At 40.8% G+C, this 23,133-nt stretch overlaps 1 protein-coding gene across 1 annotated transcript in view; it reads right to left on the bottom strand.

The window, feature by feature from the left end:
• The window catches only part of LOC115458839 (reversion-inducing cysteine-rich protein with Kazal motifs-like), a gene marked incomplete at its 5' end in the record, with an annotated part of 203,992 nt that extends 181,314 nt beyond the window's left edge, over window positions 1–22,678 (bottom strand). Inside the window, 5 exons of the mRNA XM_030188665.1 lie at window positions 1,718–1,930; window positions 10,606–10,785; window positions 12,758–13,025; window positions 18,797–18,994; window positions 22,645–22,678. Coding sequence (XP_030044525.1) covers window positions 1,718–1,930; window positions 10,606–10,785; window positions 12,758–13,025; window positions 18,797–18,994; window positions 22,645–22,678 — 893 coding nt within the window. The remainder of the gene's footprint in view (window positions 1–1,717; window positions 1,931–10,605; window positions 10,786–12,757; window positions 13,026–18,796; window positions 18,995–22,644) is intronic.
• Between the last annotated feature and the right edge of the window lie 455 nt (window positions 22,679–23,133).

The following is a 23,133-nucleotide window of genomic DNA, read 5'->3' as shown; positions in this document are numbered from 1 at the left end:
ATTCTGTAAGCTGTTTAGTCACGAAGCTCTCCATCATTTTTAATACTAATGGGATAGACGCAATTGGGCAGTACCTGGTGATATCGTTTATGCTTTTCTTGGTGTCTTTTGGTATTGGGGTGAGTAAGATGTTGCCATGTTCCTCAGGGAAGAAACCTTGTTGTAACATGAAGTTTAGATGGGATGTAAGGTCTGCTATGAAGTGGTCTGGGGCAGACTTGAGTAGATGACTGGGACATGTATCCAGTTTGCAGTGGGTCTTGGCGAACCTGTGAGTCGCTTGTGTAACTGATTCGGTGCTGAGGAGATTAAATGTTGTCCAAATGCGGTCAGCTGGGTATCCTTCGGAGGATGGGTCCAAATCGTTGAAGAAGATTTCGATGTCAGTATTGTGATGAGGAAGTGTGCTGCATAGTTTTATTATTTTTTCGTTAAAGTAGTTAGCAAGTTTGTCTGCGAGTGGGATGTCTGTGTTGGTTGTGGTGATAGTGTCTAGTAACTTATTTACAAGTTGAAATAGTTTCTTCATATCTTTGTAGTCCTGTCCTAATTTTGTTTTGTAGTAGGATCTTTTGGTTTGTTTTATTGCATATTTGTATTTTCTATGTATTTGTTTCCATGCGTTGAATGTGTGTTAATCTTTTGTCTTTCTCCATACTCGTTCAAGTTTTCGAGATTGTGTTTTGAGTTTTTTTAGTTCGTCATTGAACCAAGGTATAGTGTTTTGTCTTTAAGGGTGCTATTTTGTTTAGTACGCTATTGCATCTGCCATCCCAGTGGTTAAGATAAAGTATGGAATCAGTGCGTGTTGTCCATTCGTTGTCGTATATTTGTTGCCAGAATATTTGTGGATCGATTTGCCCTATCATAAAATGACAGAAATAATCACAAGACCCCTCCAATTCCCAACAGCTTAATTTTCTTCCCCCTACTCAAAAACTTGTTACCCACCTGATTTTCATTATCCTTTGGTCCTCCATATTCCCTGCTTTCCTCCCTACTCAAAGATAAGCTAATAAATTAGGCATCAACAATACCGAAATGCTCCTGATATGGATATGGGGAGACTGAATAGACGGAGATGGGGACAGATATGGAGATATAGATATACACAAATATAGATAACAGATATGACCATTGCAGGATTCATCAATAACGTTTACATGCTGTCCTATAAAAATACAGACTTTCTTATACAAAGAATTAGAATCCTAGGAAGAAATAGGTTAGGATTTCGTATTAAGTGTTGTCCTACATAAGGCCACTGTACTTCTGGCAAGTACAAAATGTCATTCTCATTTTTGCTTCCTTAAGCCTGATAGAGCTTTTTTGCCCTGACACATATTTATTTTACATATTTATTCAAAAAGTTTTATCCCGCTCTATCCAATAATTTTGGGCAGATTACAGAAATAACATACACAACAATATCACATAAAACAATATCATACTAGACAAAAATAAAATAACACGCTGATTGTTTAATTCACAAAAATCTCAACAGGATTCATAAGCTTTGGAAAAAAATACGCTTTCCATTATTTTCTGGACTGCACAACAGAACCGATTTTTCTGATTTCTATTGGGAGCGTGTTCCATAACATCATACCTCTTACACAAAAAATAGAGGTATGGTAGTTTAGATACTTAGATATATTTATGATATATAGTTTTATTTTTTCTAGTCCCATATCAGAATAATCATATAAGCACTTACTTGCAAATTATACTTCCTCTTGATTTACTGTGACAGGGTTTAATTTGCAGTGAGCAAGCAATTGCCTTCCAAGTTTCAGGTTGACATTTTTTAATATCTAATACAGGGATATTCATGAATGGCATCTTAATGCTTCCTTTTTCCCAAAGCTTCATATCGTTCAATGCTCCTTGGTCTGACTGGATAGTGCAGCTTCTAAAAAGTTCTGTGGGTCTTAATAGCAAACAAAACATATCACCTAAAGGAAGAATAATTCTCCATTACCCCAGATCAAAAATAAGTACGTGTGTGTGTATAAATATGTAAACCACTTTGATTGTAATCACAAAAATGCAGTATATCAAATCCTATCCCCTATCCTCCCCCCTTTTCCCTTTACAAACAGCAGGTGTTCTCTGATGAGAAAAGTGGAACAAACCTTACAGACCTGGTCATGTGAATCTCATAATAGCACAGAAGATCTTTTCAGTAAACAAGAGGCAGGATCTAGAGTAAAATGTTGCTTGAAAATTAAGGACATCTCATGTGCCACCATCTCCCACAGCTCTTGAGTAACCAGGCAGGTCCATCAGAGATGAAATAGAAAACCTATACCCTCACAGCCTCTCCAGCATTTGTCAGAGACCAACTTCAACTTGTATAGTTCGGCTGTAGAAATGTGCCATTGCATGAGAATTTTAACATTAGTTTATTTAATGGTAATAGCTACTGAGAACTTTTGAGCAAGCATTATAATATCTTTTCATTGGGAATCAGAGTAGTCCACCCCCCAGATCCTGCTCCCAGGCTAACATACAGGGGAGCTTTATAAAACCTGAGGAAACTCATACAGCATAAATAGAGGGAGGGGGCCCCGAGCTCCCAGGTGTAATAACCATAACTCCTCCCACTTATTCAATGGCCTGCTCCATACAGAAGACCCTGCATGGTATTCCAAATTCTGCTTATAGTTACATAAAATATTTTATATGTCCTTGGTCTATTAATTGATTGCAAAAATCTACTCCATATTTATCCCATCCCACCTCTACACCTGGCCCTGCCCCCCTCCAATACACTTAACTCCCAGTTAAAAGGAATAAATGGCAACTTGGCTTCTCTCTGGATACCCACATCTCTATCCCACACCCTCCACCACATAATTAAGATATGCTTAGTGTACAGGTTAGTGTTCTCTACTCCCCCCTCCCCCGACCTAATAATTTTTTTTCCTGGCCCAGAGTAAATGGTAATGCTTAGTAATGCTTGCTCCATGCATACATAACATTTCTGTCCCATCCCCACTTGCCAATCCCATATGTGGCGAATTGGTGCACCCTGAAAATAGGCCTTCAAGTCAGGAACAGCTAAGCCTCCTTCCAATTGATGCTCACAGAGTAGATGGAGCGCCAGATTGGGGGGGGGGGGGGGGGCTTCCCCTTCCAAATAAAGAATGTAATATCTCCTTCAAAGAAGGTCCCAAAAAACAAACAGGCAAACAATCTGCAAGTTCCAGAACATCAGATCATCAGAAAAAAGAGCAGACCATGTAAAAAGTAAAATGATATTTATTTCCAAGTCATCAAAACAGCAAACAATTTCCTTTAATCGCCCAACATGGCCATGTTTCGCCGTACAAATAACCAGCAGGAACAGTCCAATGTATTGTGTCAAGTTCAAACTCCTGCTTCTGGCTTTTTGTATGTCCTATCTCTCTTCCCTTTCTATTTCACATTCCCTCCTTGTGCTCGCTATTCAATAAATGACCATGGGATAGTTCTTCCTAGTCCTTGCTCTGCTCAATTAGGGAGCACTAGAAAATGTGCTTTTTATTTTGCTACTCCTCACCTATGGAATTCGTTGCTGTTCCAGATTCTAGATAAACGCTCTCTCAAACATGGCTGTTCAAGCTTTTGAAGCTTGAGTTGGTTTTGGGGGGGGGGGTCTGTATTTTGGCAGCTCTTTCTTTATTGCTTTACTGCTTTTGACTATGGTTTTGTTTGGAATGCATATCTCCTGTTTTACAATTGAAGTTCCTTTCTATTTGTATATATTAGCCTGTAAACTGCTGTGCCCTGCATGTCAGTTAACAGCAGTACCTTAAGTAATGCTTAGATAAAAAAATAAAATAAAAACTAAGGCAAGATTCAAGCATCTCAACCTGAGATCTCATCTCCAGTAATCAGATATAGGAGGAAGTATTTGGGGGATGGAGTGAAAGCAGTGGCGTTCCGAGGGGTGCTGACACCCAGGGCGGATCGCCGATGTGCCCCGCCCCCCCCCCCCCCCCGTGCAGCGCGCCCACCCACCCCCCGGCGAAGAGACACCCCCCCACCCCGGCGAAAGAACCTCCCCGGGTGCACGCCGCTGGAGGGGGGATGCTGCGCGCCGGTCAGCGTTGTTGGTTTCCATGCTCCCTCTGCCCCAGAACAGGTTACTTCCTGTTCCGGGGCAGAGGGAGCATGGAAACCGACGACACTGACTGGCGCGCGGCATCCCCCCCCCCCCCCCCCCAGCGGCGTGCACCCGGGACGGACCGCCCCCACCGCCCCCCCTTGGTATGCCACTGAGTGAAAGTCTACAACCACCCAGGAATATAGCATCCCCCCTATAGATTATAGCATCCCCCTGCCTCACAAGACACATCTGAAAACTACTTGGATATCAAGCCTTTGAAAATAAGTGTCACTAGGAGGCAATCTCTGTCTGCCAAATTTGCTTCTCTCCTCTTCCTCTTTCCCCATTCACTGGAATGTTCTAGCGCCCATAACACTGCCAGCATCACCTCACGTACTCCACTTCCCCGTACTCTCTCCCACTCAACAATCTACCCACAGATAAAAACTCTCTACCCATCACTCTCTTGTTACTATTCGATCACCGTAGTAATTCCCCAACGACATATCCTATAGTTTCTACGCCCCAAAGGTGACCAATATAACTCTGTCTTCCTTAACTATTCACAATGTAACCTTAATCGTAATGCAACAAACTGTATTTCCATTATTTACAATGTATTGTAAGCCACACTGAGCCCGCAAATAGGTGGGAAAATGTGGGATACAAATGCAACTAAATAAATAAAATAAATAAATAAACCTATAGTTCCTTCCAAGCAGGGATACAATCCAGAGCTGGAAAGCACTCAACTTGGTACTTGAAGGTACTGCCAAAGGTGGGCCACCCAAGAATTATTTTTTTTTAATTATTCTCACTGAAACAATTCATGCTTTATAAGCCTAATCAGCTGTTAAAGGCATATGAGACAGCTCCACTTGTGTAGAGGGACAGATAGCCAGTTCTGCAATCTGTTCCCATCATTACTCCCCTATCTGGGAGGGGTGGGGAGGAGAGCTCCAATAAGTTCCAATATGTGCAAGATTGCCTTTTGAAATAAACTCAGTAGAGAACTGGAGCTCTGCCACGCCTGAGGGTAGAAATGTAGCCTTCATGAACATCTCCAGTCGACAACCAGAAGGAAAGATATTAAAGGGATCAGCATGATTTAATTATGTATTTTTGGGCACAAAGTGGTAATAAAATGGCTGCAAATTTCACCAATAAAAAAACACTAACCAGGTCTTCTTCAACAAGCACAGGCCACAGCTCAATCTGGGGAACTCCACTAGCTTCAACTTATAGCTACTTGCTAAACCTGGTCCCAAAACAAACCAAAAGCACAATCTGACACACTAAATTGCCAAGACTTACTTGCAGCACATTACCTCTTTTTTTTATAGGTATACTGAAAGCAAGAGGATGGATTGCACTTGCTAACCTGTTGCCTGTTTACTACCGAGACAGGCCAAATGTAACAAAATGGCATGCTAAATTGCCATGGCTAACCTGCAGTGCATCAATTCCCTGCCCCCCCCTAATATACTGGAAGCATATGGAGGAAGAGAGGGGGGAGGTGATCGCTTCAGACCCCCAAATGAGTCCAAATCCGACACAGCATTATAGCAGAGCGGGAGACAATCTAGTAAGAAGGTGTACTATTAGCAGCTCTTGCTGTCAGGATGAAAAATTACCAGGCACCACCAGGTAATGGACAAGTCAACCCCAAAGGACTGCTGCCTACAGCATCTTCTGAACCACTGGAAACCTACGACTAAATCCTTCCTGAAAGCAGCCTATTTGTAGTTGCTGTATAGGACCACCATCTCAGGGAGCAAGAGACATACTGAGATTGTGAAGGCAGAAACAGCCCACTATAAGGGGTGTTAAGTCAGCTCTAAACTTTTTTCTCTCTCACTATATCTATTGGTAGAGTGACATAACTAACTCATCTAGACTGGTATGGCATGGACCACAAGGAAGCCCATTTTCTGAAACTAACAGCATGCTTTTTTATATCAGAAAACAAATTTACTTAAGCAAAATCATAATGAAATTCTTAAACATTATAAAATCCAACCAAATGCCAACAATGCCCTCAGATTATTAATACTTAGGCTTGTAGTCATAAAAAATGAAGAAAGCACCAGAACATTTTGGAGTTCTAATAGGATTAGTAGACATTTTGTCAAACAAGGCCATATAAAACTTTAACAACAACAAAAGGGGTAATGACTGAAGATGGCCACAAGAAAAATTAGCTGAAAACTCAATCTGCACAAAATCAGCTGCCTTAAAGAAAAAAATAAGTAAAAGAATTTGTAAGATGACTACTCTCCAAATAACTTGCTCTGATGCCTCAGCATAGGGTTGATGGACGAGCAACCAGCAGTCTAAACCGTCAGAGTACTAGGCAGTATTCAGATCGGTTGAAGTATCTGACCAGAAAGTCTTCAATAAAAGATTATAACTACATACTTGACACATTAAGAAAGTAAGCTTCACTGTCACTCTGTAGTACATTGGATTGCAGGCTATCCCAGTCATCTGAAAGCCTTTCCATAGATATAAAACTTGTAGACTGCTACGAATTCTTACTCCACAACTGGTGGTAAGTCGCATCATAGACTGAATCATGGGATTATTCCTAGAGGTCTGAAGATTCATAGGATCAGGAGAAATGTAATCTTATATTCTACGACACTACCTGTTAATTTCTTTTCTTTGAATCCTGTTAGACCAGTCCAGAGACAGGGGGTTTATGTCACCCTGCCAGCAGATGGAGACAGAGAACAGCTTTAAAGAGGTATTATTCCTGCTTAAAATAGGCTCTGTATGCAGCTCAATTGCCAATATCCAATTTAAAGAACTACAGCAAAGTAACTCTATGCCCCTGGTTTAATGAATAACTGCTTTCTCTAAAAAGATCTTGTCATAGATTAGAACATATTTGGCTTAAGAGTAAGGTATCATAGGACAGGCGTAAATGGAGAAAATTAAACAGTACTTATAAAGAATTATTGCAATCTACTAATAAGAAGTATTACTTTAAATAGCTCAGGAATTAGCAGAGCTCTTTAAATCTAAGATTGACAAAATACGTACATCATTGCCAACTGTTTCCTTAGAAAAATAGACAAATTACTCTGCTTGCTTGCAACAAGCGGAACCAGGTATCCCTGAGGATAAGACATGGGCCTCTTTTAATCTTATTAATTTAGAACAGACTAAAAGATTGTTGTTAAAATATTCTTCTTCACCTTGTAGCCTAGATATTTGCCCTACTTAGCTTTTTAGATTTCCTTCAATGGCTTTTCTAAAATGGTTTACAGCATGGTTGAATTTGTGCTTGGAACAGGGGCAATACCCTGCTTATTTATTTATTTACGTATTACATTTGTACCCCGCGCTTTCCCGCTCATCGCAGGCTCAATGCGGCTTAAAGAGTAACAAGAGAATACAATCTGTAGTATCAGAATCAACAAAAGGAGGTATGTGATAGGACAAATGAACAAGGAGTAAATGGAATAGATCTGGAGCACATTATTTTAAAACTGATTATAAAGAACCGATCTGCGCCTGTTTCACAGATTAGTATAGACCAGTAGCAATCATTCCTTTATTTGCAAAAACATAAGAAGCAATAGTTATTCAGCAAATTGTAGAGTATTTAGAGCAGAACAGAGTTTTGTCTTGCTTAATAGGGATCCAATTCGATCTCACAGCAGTGTTCGATATGACTGACCATGAGATTCGCTTATAGATATTAGATAAGATTGGTATAGCAGGTACAGTTTTTGACTGGCTTAAGGGCTTTTTAACAATAAGAACACATCAGGTTAAAGTGAGGAATTAACTGTCCCCATTATGTGGTGTTCCTCAGGGTTCACTCTTATTGCCCATTGTTTTTAATATAGTAGTGTCATCTTTTGGGAAAATGATAATTATGCAGTGAAAAATTTTATCTGATGATGATTTATTTATTTTTATTTATTTGTTACATTTGTACCCCACATTTTCCCACCTATTTGCAGGCTCAATGTGGCATACATGGTACCATAAAGGCATTTGCCAATTCGGTTGATAACAAATACAAGGTTGTATTGTGGTCAAATGAGGTAGGTGTGAATCAAGCGTCATGAGGGTCGAAGGGAATGAAGATTGTAGATTGTCCGGTACGATCACTGGTTATGCTGTGTTGCTGGGTGTGGGAATTTAAGTTGGATAGGTGGGATAGGCCTTCTTGAAGAGGTGGGTTTTTAGTGCTTTCCTGAAGTTAAGTGGTCATAGATTGTTTTCACAGCTTTTGGGAGTTCATTCCATAGTTGTGCTCTTATGTAGGAGAAGCTAGATGCGTAAGTTGTTTTGTATTTAAGTCCTTTACTTTATCACTTTACTTATCCCATTGGATTCAAACATTGATGCTAAAGCTACTTTTTGTGTTAAGCTAGTTGAAGATTGGGCTAATATACATAAATTAAAATTGAATTTAGACAAAACTAAATGTTTTATTGCTGTGAATCCTCAACCGGAGACTTTACATTGTATGGCTGGGCTTGAGTGTAAATTTTAAGGGGCTTCAATGTTAGCTTCAGAACTTTTAGTACAAGAAGAGTGCTGGGCAGATTTCTATGGTCTGTGCCCTGAAAATGGCAAGGACAAATCAAACTCGGGTATACATATAAAATACTGCATACCATGTAAAATGAGTTTATCTTGTTGGGCAGACTGGATGGACCGTACAGGTCTTTGTCGTCATTTACTATGTTACTATGATTATTATAGATAAGACCAGTTTCCCAATTGGAACGGACATTAAAATATTAGGAGTAGTATTAGATACGAAGTTATCTTTTGAGAAATATATGACAACTAGCAAAAAACGTCTTTTGTACTTTAAAGAGATTAATAAGAAGGATTAGATGTTACTTTGAACCTTTGCAATTCAGATTAATTGTTCAGACTCTTATCTTGAGTCAGTTAGATTATTGTAACACTAGTATAAAAGGCCCGTTTCGGTAGGCAATGAAACGGGCGCTAGCAAGGTAATCCGCCCCCTGCAGCATCCTTCCTGTCTCCCCTGCCCCCCCTGCAGCCACCCATCTGGTCTCAGGACCCCCTTCCCCACCAACCCTCCTCTGCCCCTGCAGCCATGCATGTGCAGTGGCCCTCCTCTCCCCCTGCCCCCTCTGCAGCCACCCTCCTCTCCCCCTGCAGCTACCCATGTCCAGCGACCCTCCTCTCCCCTGCCCCCTGCAGCCACCCATGTCCAACGACCCTCCTCTCCTTTCCCCTTGCCCCCCCTGTAGCCACCCATGTCCAGCGACCCACCTCTCTCCCCTGCCCCCCCTGCAGCCACCCATGTTCAGTGACCCTCCTCTCCCCCTGCCCCCCCTGCAGCGTCCCTTCTGTCTCCCCTGCCCTCCCCTGCAGCCACCCATCTGATCTCAGGACCCCCTCCCCATCTCCCTCTTCCCTGCCCCCCCCCACAGCCATCCATGTCCAGCGACCCTCCTCTCCCCCTGCAGCCACCCATGTCCAGCGACCCTCCCCTCCCCCTGCCCCCCTCCAGCCACCCATGTCCAGTGACCCTCCCCTCCCCCTCGGCGCATCACCCAAGCACCTAACCCCCCCCCTCGGGCACATCAACCCCCTCGCCACCTGCAGCCGCCAATACTAACGCTGTCCGGCCGCTGCTGCGTCTCCTGTTGAGCAGCAGCGGCCGGTACAAAAAGAAAAAAAGCCAAAAAAAGATTTTAAACCTGAAACACGGCTCCGTAGACAGCCATCTCGCATTGGCTGTCATCTCTGCAGACACTCCTCCTCTCCCCTCTGACGTCGCTGCGCTCCTCCGGGGTCTTCCTGCAGGGGCAGTGACGTGGAGGGGAGAGGAGGAGCGGCTGCAGTGACGACAGCCAATGCCAGATGGCTGTCTACGGAGCCGCATTTCAGGTTAAAAATATCTTTTTGGCTTTTTTCTTTTTGTACCGGCCGCTGCTGGTCCACAGGAGAAGCAGCAGCGGCGGCCGGACAGCGTTAGTATTGGCAGCTGCGGGTGGCGAGGGAGTTGATGTGCCCGGGTGGGGGGGTAGGGGCTTTGGTTATGCGCCGGGGGGGGGGGAGGGTCTTGGTTGATGTGTCGAGAGGGGGTAGGGGCTTGGGTGCTGCGCTGAGGGGGGGGCACTGAGAGCTGATTGGTAGGCAGGGGGAGGAGTAGGGAAACACGCGGGTGGTCTGCTAGGCAGTTTAGAATGTACTGACGTCAGTGATGTCACTGACAGCTGATTCCAAGGCAGGGGGAGGAGTAGGGAAACACGCTCCATGTGTTTCCCTACTCCTCCCCTTGCCTTGGAATCAGCTGTCAATGACATCACTGACGTCAGTACATTCTAAACTGCCTTGCAGACCACCTCCGAGGGAGCCACGGTACCAGGCACCTTAGAATGTTGGAGGTGAGAATTATTATATAGGATTCTTTTTGTAGGCTGAACACAAAATCTGAAGTGTAAAATAAATGTACGTCTTATTAAATGAAGCATAATAATAAAAAAATCTTTGAACATATAACCCACCTATTATTAAAATTAGTGCAGTAACTAAGATTTCTACATCCCAGCTGGCAAGGTTCACGCACATCTGCTAAGCAAGTCATCATGGAAGCTTCTACTGGGTTGTATTCACAGACGTGATCAAATTCTTGCCAACTCTGTGTATTGCCCCAGCTTGTGCTATAAAGTTTTGTGCAAAGATTTCTGAAAAATAAACAAATTGACAATTAAGATTCTAAACAAGGCAATATGTCAGAGTATTCTACAGATTACACAAATACTTTGTTAGTCACAAATCTGGTTATGTTTGATCTATTAACTATAGAAAAATATAAGTGAACTAGTCAAAAAGGCCCGTTTCTGTTTTAAAGGAAACGGGCGCTAGCAAGGTTTTCCTCAGAGTGTGTATGTTTGAGAGAGTGTGTGTGAGAGTGACTGTGTGAGAGAGAGTGAATGTGCGAGTGTGTGACAGAGAGAGAGTGAGACTGGGTGTGAATGTGTGTGTGTGTGTGAGAATGAGAGTATGTGCCAGGGTCCCCCCTCCCTCCCAGTTCCATGGTCCCTCCCCCCAGGTGCTTTTTATTATAGTAAGATGGTCATAAATCAAATCAGCTGCATATAACTGCCAGACCACAATAAAAGCACATTGTCTATACACCGCTTCCAAAACAATATAAAAGCCAGATGATATGAATTGTAGAGTCAACAATTTTCAGAAGTCAACATATAGGTTGTCAACATTTTGGGCCATTATAGCTCTCATGGCTATACCCTTAATTTGAAAAGAGAAAGTTGCCAGAAACTGAAAAATATTTTGTTAATGCCAAAAGAGTCAATTGTGTTAGCAAAACAGCAACAACCTGTTGATCTGTCTATTGTTGAATATTTGTATGTAATGAAGAAATGCCAGATGCAGCAAGAAAAACTTCAGGTTCTGCCACATGAAGATGTTGTTGAGCCCTCCCCCTCCATCCTTCAGGCTCCCTCCTACTACTACTTATCTAGGCGGCCCAACACCCGCGACAGGCGCACGAACAGGTAGGCCGACTTCCCGAAGACCAGCTCCATGTCGATGGCCAGGTGAAAGCCACCGTTGTACTCCACCTCCAGCTCGAAGGCCAGCTCCTCGGGGGGCGGGGGCCAGCAGCGTGCGGACGGAGCGGAAGACGGGCAGCACCTCGCCCAGTGTCACGTCGCACAGGCTCAGGCCCTCCAGCAGGCGGCCGGCCGTGCGCATCTGCAGCAGCTCCTCCAGCTCCACACCTTGATCTTCTTGGTCATCCAGCGGCGGACCAGCGCCGTGTCCCGCAGCTCGCGGAACAGGAGGTCAGCGTTTTTTTTTTTTTTTTTTTTTGAGGAGTACGGCAGGTTCGGGACGGCGCTCCGTGAGGGTGGCAGTGTAGTAGGCTGCTTTGTTTTTGTGAGGGCGGTTAGTGTGCGCGGGAGGGTCGATGTCGATCGCCGTCTCGGATTCCTGAGCAGGGGGAGGACTAACTCCTCCCCCTCCACATTGGACACTCACGGCTCCTCCCCTCAGCTGTCTTGGTGGCATGACGTCAGTTTTATCTACTCCATGAAGCAGACCACCTGGTGGAAGCCAGGGTCCCAGGCAGCCTCAGAACGTTGGAGGTGAGAATTATTATATAGGATAACCAGATTACAGAGAAAGCTTATCAGTAGATTCTTATTTATTGGCTTGGACAATATGTAATGCATGCTTAGTTTTGATGTATTTCTAGTATACCCCCTTTTTAAATATCTTTTCTTTTACACCTGTTCATTATCTGTTTTTATTCACTTGTATTTATTTAGTCTTTCTGTACATAACATTTTAAATTTGTCACATTATTATACTCGATATATAATTGTTTGTTACATATAGATGTAGTGACCTCTGAAGCAGACACAAACACAAATCTGTGTTGGGTTTTTGGGCTTCATTGTGTTTTTTTCCTGGAGGACATTCACCTTGGATTTTATTCAGCATTGACTGTATGAATTGTTTTTCTAATAAAGACTTTTTGCATGCCACCTTTGGTCCTTCATTCTGTGAAAACACATAGGTCCCATCCCTACTCTAAAGAACTTGGATTAAATTGTAAGGAATAGAAAAACAGAACACCTTTGGAGAGTCCTACATGGGGAAAAAAAAAAAAAAAAAAAAAAAGATACTGACCGACATGTAGATGAGTTAGCTTTAGAACAGCAATGAAGTTTAGCACCATCAAGCCCTGTAGAAGGTGGAGGATGCACTGTAATTCCAGGATGAAATGTCCTTGAACTTTCAAGAAAACATTGCCACAGAGGATCCTGAGGCAGGGGTAATGTTTTGCAACCATCAATAAGTCCATCAACTATTTCATGCTCTGTTTTCATCGACATCAGAATCCTTTTACAAGTATTCTGGCAAGCATAATCTTCTGCTCTTTCACAACAATGCAAACCTAAATATTAAAAAAAAAATATATAAATTTTATAAGGTTGCATAATAAAAACACTATGCTGCCAAAAGTTGCAGAGGAAGCATATGCCTGACCATCATAGATTTTTTAAAAATAACAATATAAGAGAAAATGAAAACCTGTTCTTTACAGTTTAATGTGATATACAAACACACAAAATTAGTCTGTCTCAGCAAACAAACCATATAAATGGTCTCAAACTATATTTCTCTCTTGGGTACCTTATATTTGTTTCCCTTTATTCTTTTTTAAATCATAATACCTATACTAATACAACAACTTATATAGTGCAACTAGATGTGTGCAGCATTTTACACAGAGAATCCCTGCTTGACAAAGTTTAACAATCTATTCAGACACATAGAACAAATAACAGATTAGAATATGTTAAATTAAGGGAATAATTAAAACACGGTTAAAAAGAAGACAAACAAGCAGTTAAAATTTAAAAGCAGCCTCAAAAAGATGGGCTTTGACCTTAGATTTGAATGCAAATATAATGCACTATAATGCCTCAGGAAGTCTATTCCAGATACAAGGCACAGCAAAACAGAACAGAATTTACAGCTGGCGGAAGAGAAGGGCACAGATAAGATGACTTACCCAATCAACTGAATTCCCAGGCAGGAGTATAGAGCAAGATAAGAGGAGAGATAATGGATGTACTTTTAAGAGAAGTTTTAACTGTTAAGTAGAAAGGGATAGGGGAACCACTGAAGTGGAATGGCAGAAATGTTTTGCAGCAGAATTTTGAATGGAATGAAGAGGAGGGACATGACTCAATAAGAGACCTGTGAGGAGCAGATTGCAGTAACTGGGGTGTAGCTCCCACTGAATAAGCCCAGCAAAACGCCTGGGCCTGCCCACTGGTATGGGCTGCCTGTCTTTGAAACAAAATGTCCTGTTCCCTGCTCCTGTGGTCTGGCACCTCTCTCTCTCTCCTCCCATTTTACGTCTGCCATTTCTCTCTCCCTCCTCACAGGTCCAGCATCTCAGCCCCTCTCTCCACTTATGTCTTCCAAACTTGCCGTGGGTCAGCTAGAGAATCCGCAAACATGAGGAGCTCAAACTTCCCATGGAGCAGTCCAAAACAAAAGAATTAGTAGGAGATGTACCACAGCAATCAGTGACTGGAGGGACATAAATTTGAGTAAATACTGTTCATTAATAAATATTAATATGTCCCTCCAGTCTCTGATTGCTATGGTCCATCTCCTTCTTTTTGTTTGTGGGTCAGCTAGAAGCAGCTGCAGCTATGAAAACCAGCTGCCTCCAACAGGCCCCAGAGCCTTCCCCTCTACCACATCATGGAGTGAGCGTTGCCATCCCTGCCCAGAGCACAGTGTGGATTGGGAACAAACAAAATTCTTCTCTTTATAAGTATCCAGCGTAGATTATGAAGGAGTGGGGTAGCTTTAGCAAAGCATGATTTACAAATTAGACGGTCAGCTGTGTTTTGAACAGATTGTATTTTTTTTTAAGAAAGCCGCATTTAATTACAGCATAGACAGAAACTACAACCGTGAATTTTTGTTAGAACAAGAGATTGGGTTAAGGTACGGAAGACTGGTCTTGTGAAAAATGATCACAATCCCTTTAGTTTCCAAAGCATATGTAAGAAACTAGAGATAACATTCGAGACTTGCCTTTCTAAGGATAAAAACTGATCAACTGTAACCCCTAAGATTTTCATTGAGGATACAAGAGAGTATGTTATATTACCAATTATAAAATCTTTGAGAATAGTTGGATGATAAGGATTTGTTATTAATAAAAATTTAGTCTTTTCAGTATTAAGTTTCAATTTAGAAGCCCCAAATTCAGTTAATGTGATATCTAATCTGATTTTGTTAATTATATCATAAACTGTTTTGGAAAATGGAATGTAAATAGTGATGTCATCAGCATAAACAAAAGTAGAAAGACCGTTGCTCTCAAGTAGATTACCAAGATGAATCATCATGATGTTAAATAAGATGGGAGACAAGGGAGAACCCTGCAGTACTCAACTAGAAAACCAGGATGAAGAAATAGTGCCCAATTTATTTTTTATAATCTATATTTCAAAAAGCCTGAGAACCAATCATGGACAGCACCACAAATAACATAATGGTCAAGAATATTTAAGAGAATATTGTGGTCGACAATATCAAATGTGCTAGACATATCCAATTGGAGTACTATAATTTTATTACCAACACTGAGCTCCTATCTGAAGCTGGCTAACAGAGTGGTAAGAACAGTTACGGTGAATAAGGAAAGTCTAAATCCTGATTGCGATTTGTGCAGAATAGAATGGAGTTGGAGATATTCCATTAGTTGTTGCAAGATCAGTCCTTCCTTGACAAATAATGGGATGGAGGCTACAGGTCTGTAGTTGAAACAATGCTTTGGCTTGCTTGGGACTTTTTTGGGATGGGAGTTGGGGTAATATTGCCACTTCTTCATTTCTAAAAGAGTCATCAAACCAGGAGGATAATTTCTTTTTGGGTCTAGTTTTTACTTTTAATGAAGCCAACTCATCTAGAACTTCTTTACATGTATCATTCCACTGTTGTATAAATTATATTAATAAATTATATTAATTGCATATTCTTGAGAGAAAAGCTTGAAAGAAAGTCTTGTCCCATCTTGCCTCCCTGAGTATCCACCTGAACATCAAGCAGATACTCCATTAGATCACTGTAGATGCCAATCTTGAAGCGTGTGCCCACGTTATAGAAATTTCTTATTTAAGACTCCAAGTACTGGCCATGAATACAAATTGTTTCACACATCTGATTGTAATTCCTCTCACATCATCTACATCATACAATGACAATGCCCTCTCTTGTACATTGGCACAACCAATTCATGAAGACATGGATAATTGAACATCGTAGTTGTCTTAACAGGAACATAGAATCGGCACCTTTGGTGTCTCATTGGAGTACAACTAGATGTTCAATAAATGGTTTAAGATTATGGTCCCTCTGTGCGATTTTTTTCTGGAATTGTATGCTTTTTAGATTTGGACCTTGAGCTGTGTTTTGCTGGAGTAGATAATTACTCAGCATCATTTCATATTTTCCTGTGTGTTAACAATGGTTGAACAATATACAATATTGTACACTACATTCTCAGAGTCCTGAGGCAGGCTCCAATGTCCAGCATCGCTCCCTCCCTCCCTGGTGGGTTCCATCACCATTTGTCTAAGCACAGAATTATGAAAGGCACCCACGATCTCTCTACTTCTTTTCAATTCTGCAAATGGAACTTCCCAATCCACATCTGGCAGGTTGAAATCTCACAGCAACAGCACCTCTCTTTTCTTTCCCAACTTTTGGATATCTGTAACAAGATCTTTATCTAGTTCCTCCAATTATGTCAGAGGTCTGTAGACAACACCCATGTGGACAGAGGTTCCATCACCTCTTTTCAAGGTGATCCAGATCGCTTCTTCCTTTCCCCAGGCCCCTGGCATTTCAGTCACTGCGATATCGTTTCTCACATACAGAGCTACTCTTCCACCTTTACAACCAGCTCTATCCTTCCTAAATAGATTGTAGCCTGGTATGTTTGCAATCCATTCACGTGAATCATTGAACCATATCTCTATGATAGCAACAATGTCTAAGTCTGCCTCTAACATCAGGGCTTGCAAATCAAGAACATTGCTGCTTAGACTGCGAGCATTTGTGGTCATTGCTTTCTTTACTACTGTCACATTTTGTCTTGAGCTGGGGTGTCCACTGGAAATTACCTGCCTCCATATGCCACCCCACCTTCTAGTTTAAATACCTAGAAATATATTGTCAGAATTTTTTTCACCAAGGATATTTTTTCCTACCACACCTCATCGTTACAATGTAGCCTTTTGTTTTTTCATGTATTGCCCCAGCCTCCTGTGTACCTAAAACCTTCTTGATAACACCAGGCCTTGAGCCACCTGTTGAAATTCTCAGTATCTTGTAAAACTTCTCTCCCTTTCCAAAAGTAGGTAGTACTTCAGAAAAAGCTACTGATTGTACCAAAGGTTTTAACCTCTCCTTCAGCTCCTGAAAAGCTCTCTACGCTTTAAGTGGGGTATTTGTGGCCAGATCATTTGTTCCCAGGTAGATAACATCAGTGTTAGACTCCTTAGTTTCTGCTCTGATTATAGTCAGTATTTGCTTAGTGCTCCAGGTAGCTGAGGATCATGGAAGGCATTCACTTTCCTGGGCCCCTTGAACTGTGTTCCAAAGTTAATGCCTATGATAATGGAACCCCTAGCAGCAACTGTTTTCTGGTATGAGATTCTTTATTGGTGCTTTGGAGGTGTCTTTTCTTGGGACACCTTCATTACTTCTTGTTCCACCTCAGTTCTATTTTCTGGAGCATCACAGTGCTATAATGGAGCAAAGGAATTCTGCAGGGGCAACAATTGTGAGGGTGGATGCTTCCGTGCCACGTCGTAGTCTCCCTGAGCCTACTGTGATCCATTTATGTTTAGGTGGTTTAGTCTTTGAGGCAGTGGTGAAAAATTGGTATGATTTTATACAGTGATAGAAACTGCTTTAATTGCATCCAATTCCTGCTTTAGTTTGCAGAGCTCCTGTTTTAGAGTAGCAAGCTGAAAACAGAATAAAAGTCATCCTGATTGGTTGGAATGAGTATGAACAGGTGTTACTATGAAAGGGTTAAAAGTCTGCAAGATTGCCTGTGTATGACTGGGGAGTAATGTTAATGATTTTAGGGTTATATATATACACCAGTAGAAAACCCTGGGAAGGGTGGGGTAGGGCTATAAGGCTCAGTGAGTTAGCCAAATCCTCTATCAAAAAATTCTATGGGAGGGGCAAGCAATGACAGTTTGATAAAAACAATTATATTCCGTTTGATACAACAATCAAATTCAGCTAGAAACTAGCTTTTCTCCTTTAAATCTAAGTATTCCCAAGAATTATAGCAGTTTCATCAATGCAAATCAAACCAGTTGTAAGACTAAATCTGCTTTTTTACCTAGGACTGACAATGGAAAACAAACCTGGCAGAATAAGGTAAGAATAAGAATATCTCCAAACAACATTCCTCTGTCAGAGTGCTATTATAAAGTCTCCACCAATGATCTCCTTGGAGCAGAACTACAAACCCCAAACCACAGTAGACACTTGTAGTGTGCATATTTGAAGTCTCTTTTATTGTTTTTCTTTAAATATTGGAATACTGTTTGCTACCATGACCTTTTGAAAAACAAAATGCACATTTTTTTCCCAAGAAAGTACCCACAGCAAAAGCAGGTAAGTGTCTCCTGGGTACTTCACTGTTTAGTAATTATCTAAATGAAAGCACACACATATACCTTCAGTTTCAGAGGTGATGCAAAGACCTTGGGTAAAACATACCAGTGAACTTTGCATAAATAAGGGCAATGTGAAATTTGCCTTCATGATGTATCTAGTTAATGCTTTATATTTTCATCATCTGAGAACATTTACAAAAGCCACTACTGTTTAAAACTCCAATTCAATAAATCACCATTGTTTTAAAATCAAAATCAAATAATTTTGGTATACTGCATATGCCTTAAAATACTTATAATCTAGCTTTAAGACATTTCATTGGCTTCTTTATTGCTATATTAACATCACAGAAATAAACGTCATTTTATCGCTAACATTTTAGAACTAGAGACTGTGGCCATTAGTAGCAACAGAAGCATAAATTAGAATAAATAAAATCTGCAAGATTCCACATGCATATAGAAATGTTTTAAGTTTGAGGTTTTTACTTACTATCAATTGGGTTTCTCATTGGATAGGATTGAGTATAATTGTGAACACAGTGTATTAGTTGAGGGCTAACAGAGGCACAGTAATTTTCAACAGCTTTAATCTGCGAAGGGCCAGGCGAAGAATCTGTTCGAAAAATTGCCTGACAGTATTCTCGGCAATTTGTATGTCGGCCGGCATAGCTGCAGCAAACTGATCCCACTTTAAAACAGAAAATGTTAACAGGATAGGAAAAAAACAACATAAAATGACATTACAGTGTTCTTCTATGGAACAAAGCTATTGTATAAATGTTTAGCTTTAAAGCATCATGAAATTAAAGACTTCATTGTTAAACCTGTATAGAACCGTATGTATTATTTTGTCATTTGCATATGGATGTGGGGTGCAATATGTAGTATTGTTTAGCACATGATTCATTGTATTTCCTTATGTTTATATGTTAGGATATCCATGTTGTTTGAACTGTGAGTAATCTAACAAGTATACTGTCCTGCTGGCATGCCTTTTTTTAAAATGTGTTTTTACTTTGCTGCATTCCCTATGCTAGGGAATAAAGCTAAACTTGGCAAACCCAGTACAATCTTGTTTGCCTGGACAGCACATACGGACTCTACATACTACCTCTCAGATTGGGATAAAAGATGCAAAAACATATTAGACGAAATAGCACCCATACAAACAAGAACCTCGCGTAGGCATAACTCGATACCATGGTACAACGAAGAACTGAAAAAACTAAAAATGCAATCCAGGAAACTCGAACGAGCATGGAAAAAAATAAAAGATGTACAAACACTCGACACATGGAAACAAACTCAAAGAAAATACAAATACGCAATAAGAAAAGCCAAAAGGTTATATTACAAAACCAAAATAGGGCCTGACTACAAAAACACAAATAAATTATACCAACTCGTGAACAAACTACTTGACTCCACCGCAGTCGCCGCAACCAACACAGATATCTCATCTGCAGACAAACTTGACAAATACTTCAATGAAAAAATTATAAACCTACGCAACACGTTACCTCAGAACATCACCGACATCGGAGACTTCATTGACTGTATGGACCCAATCCTCTGTGAATACCCAGCCGACAGATTCTGGACAAGCTTCGCTCCCCTCACCACTGAAACAGTCAACCAAGCAATTAATAGGTTCCCCAAGACTCACTGTAAATTGGATACCTGCCCCAATTACCTATTAAAATCCGCTCCCCACCGCATCTCACATCCCACCTAAACTACATGCATCAACATGGCCTCTTCCCTAAGGAAAACGGCAACATCCTACTCACCCCAATACCAAAAGATTCGAAGAAAAAAACAAACGACATCACCAACTACCGCCCAGTAGCATCAATCCCACTGGTGGTCAAACTGATGGAAAGCATGGTAACCAAACAACTTAATGACTACATAAACAAATTCACAATACTACTTGAATCACAATCAGGACTTCGCTCCAAGCACAGCACCGAATCAGTACTGATTACTCTCTTGTCCAAATTCAAACAAGAAATTGCATCACGCAAAAGCGTACTTCTCCTACAAGTCGATATGTCTAGTGCGTTCGATATGGTAAACCATAATATACTACTAAGCATCCTAAAATACTTCGGGATTGGTGGAAATGTACTTAGCTGGATTAAGGGTTTCCTAACTACTAGAACATAAAGTGAAATCAAATTCGAACATATCATCACCATGGAAAGCAGACTGCGGAGTACCTCAAGGATCTCCACTATCACTGCTCCTTTTCAACCTAATGTTGACCCCACTAGCCAAGTCATTATCCAATCAAGGCCTTAACCCGTTCACATACGTAGGCAATGTCACAATATACATCCCTTACAAACATGATCTTACAGAAATCACCAAAGAAATCAAACTCAGCTTGAACATCATGAACTCATGGGCGAATGCATTCCAACTAAAACTTAACACAGAAAAAACACAGTCTCATCCTCTCATCCCAATACAACATGAACAAACCCACCAACATAACTACCCCAGGTTACACCCCCTCTCATCCCAATACAACACGAACAAACCCACCAACATAACTACCCCAGGTTACACCCCCTCTCATCCCAATACAACAAGAACAAACCCACCAACATAACTACCCCAGGTTACACCCTCCCTATTTCAGACAGCCTGAAAATTCTCGGAGTTACAATCGACCGAAACCTCACACTAGAGAGCCAGATGAAAGCTACAACAAAGAAAATGTTCCACTCAATGTGGAAGCTCAAACGAGTGAAACCTTTTTTCCCGAGGGAAATATTCCACAACTTGGTACAATCTATGGTACTAAGCCACCTAGACTACTGCAATGGAATCTATGCAGGATGCAAAGAACAAATCATAAAGAAACTCCAAACTGCTCAAAACACAGCAGCCAGTCTTATATTTGGAAAAACGGGATTCAAAAGTGCCAAACCCCTACGAGAAAAATTGCACTGGCTCCCAATCAAAACGCATTGTGCTCAAAATCTGCACCCTGGTTCATAAAATCATCCACGGCGAAGCCCCGGGATACATGACAAATTTCATAGACCTACCAACCAGAAACACATCAAGATCAACATGATCATATCTAAATCTCCATCACCTAAGCTGCAAAGGACTTATTGGCGATTGCCTCTACGGTACTATGTAAGCCACATTGAGCCTACAAATATGTGGGAAAATGTGGGATACATATGTAACAAATAAATAGAAATAAATAAATAAAAGTATTTGTCCTATATCTAAATATAAGCTACAAATATCTTTTGGGAATATTAGGTTTTGTCTTATTTTGCATATTTTCAAAGCACTTAGCCTTCCAAAGTTCCATAGGTTTCTATAGAACTTTGGAAGGCTAAGTGCTTTGAAAATATGCCTCAAGTCTCTCAACATTCAGTACAGGAATTAGCTGCATCCATTGAAAAAAATTTACAAAACAACTTCTAGGATAACAAAAGTCAGCCATTCCTGATATGCATTGCCAGACATGGAACAAGACACCGCCCAATATTTAAAACAAAATAGCCATTAAATGGAACTTAGGCAGCTATCCAACACTGAATATCACTGGTTAGCAGCTTAAAGATAGTCGGTTATGTGGCGCAATATAACTGGCTATCCCCTGATTTTTAAAAGCGGACCAGCCAAGTTTGGCGGCCAACACAATAGGCAGAATAACTTTGGCCGGTCTGACTTTAACCGGCCAGTGCTAAACCGGATATTCAATGCCAGAGACTGGAAGCAATCCAGCATTGAATATCCAGGTTTAGAGGGGGCCGCAGGAGACAGCCCAGCTATCTCCTATGGTCTGAATATCAGGCGGAAGTGGCAACTGCACACTGGGGGGAAAAACTATTTTTTGTCTTACATTTTCTGATCGTTTTACTGAATCAATCTGTGTAATACAAATTTTGTTCTATCTTGCAATTTTGGGGGTGTATTATTATAGCAGAACACCTAAGTGAAAGGTGCTCGCCTTCTATGTGCCTTTATAAAATAGGATATCAGAAACAGTACCAATAATGCTCAAATGCCCATGTACAAATTTATACCTGCTCCAAAGAAGATGTAAACTTGTGAACAATCTATTCCAGTTCATATAAACTATATCCCCAACAGTGCCTTTACAAAGATGGCATGAAAGTACACATGCTCTTGTTGGCATGTATACTGTATGTATGTATGTATGCCCCTGCAATTTTATAATAGCCATTTTATATGGGGAAATGCTTTATAAAATTACCTCCTTAAGGATTCTAACTTAACGCTAACAAGAATGTAATGTTTGTTAAATTACTTTAAAATCTTTTTATATTAACATGGCATACTTACTTTCATTTCTGTTAATGCAATTAAAAAGAGCATTCTGCAAATAAAACAAAAATTAAATTGGTAAAGGTCTTGTGTGACATGAATAAAAATTTGTTCTCCCTCTGACTGAATATATTATGCCTTCAGTTGTATGCATGCACTCCTCTAAATATTGCTTCAAAGCTTTCCATCTGTACATTTTATGCATTTTGAACAACAGTCAGATTTAATAAAGTCTGCGAAACAATTAAATCTGCTTCTGGGTCATTTGTACCACTACAAAACTGGAAGGACAGAATTTCCAATTTAACAAGTTCAAAACTGATGAAAATAAACTCTTACACTTCAAACACAAAGTAAAACATCCCTCATTTTTTGATCCTCTTGTGTCTAAAGGCAGGCTGAAATCTTTTTTCCTCATTTTCCAAAACAGGATGACTTGATAACTTAAATTATTTGCTGGTATTAGACTGGAGAACCCTCTGGTGCTGCTCTTGTATCATTAAAGTT

The sequence above is a fragment of the Microcaecilia unicolor genome, unplaced genomic scaffold, assembly GCF_901765095.1.
Source record: "Microcaecilia unicolor unplaced genomic scaffold, aMicUni1.1, whole genome shotgun sequence".
NCBI lineage: Eukaryota > Metazoa > Chordata > Amphibia > Gymnophiona > Siphonopidae > Microcaecilia > Microcaecilia unicolor.
This window is presented reverse-complemented; position numbering and strand designations above follow the sequence as displayed.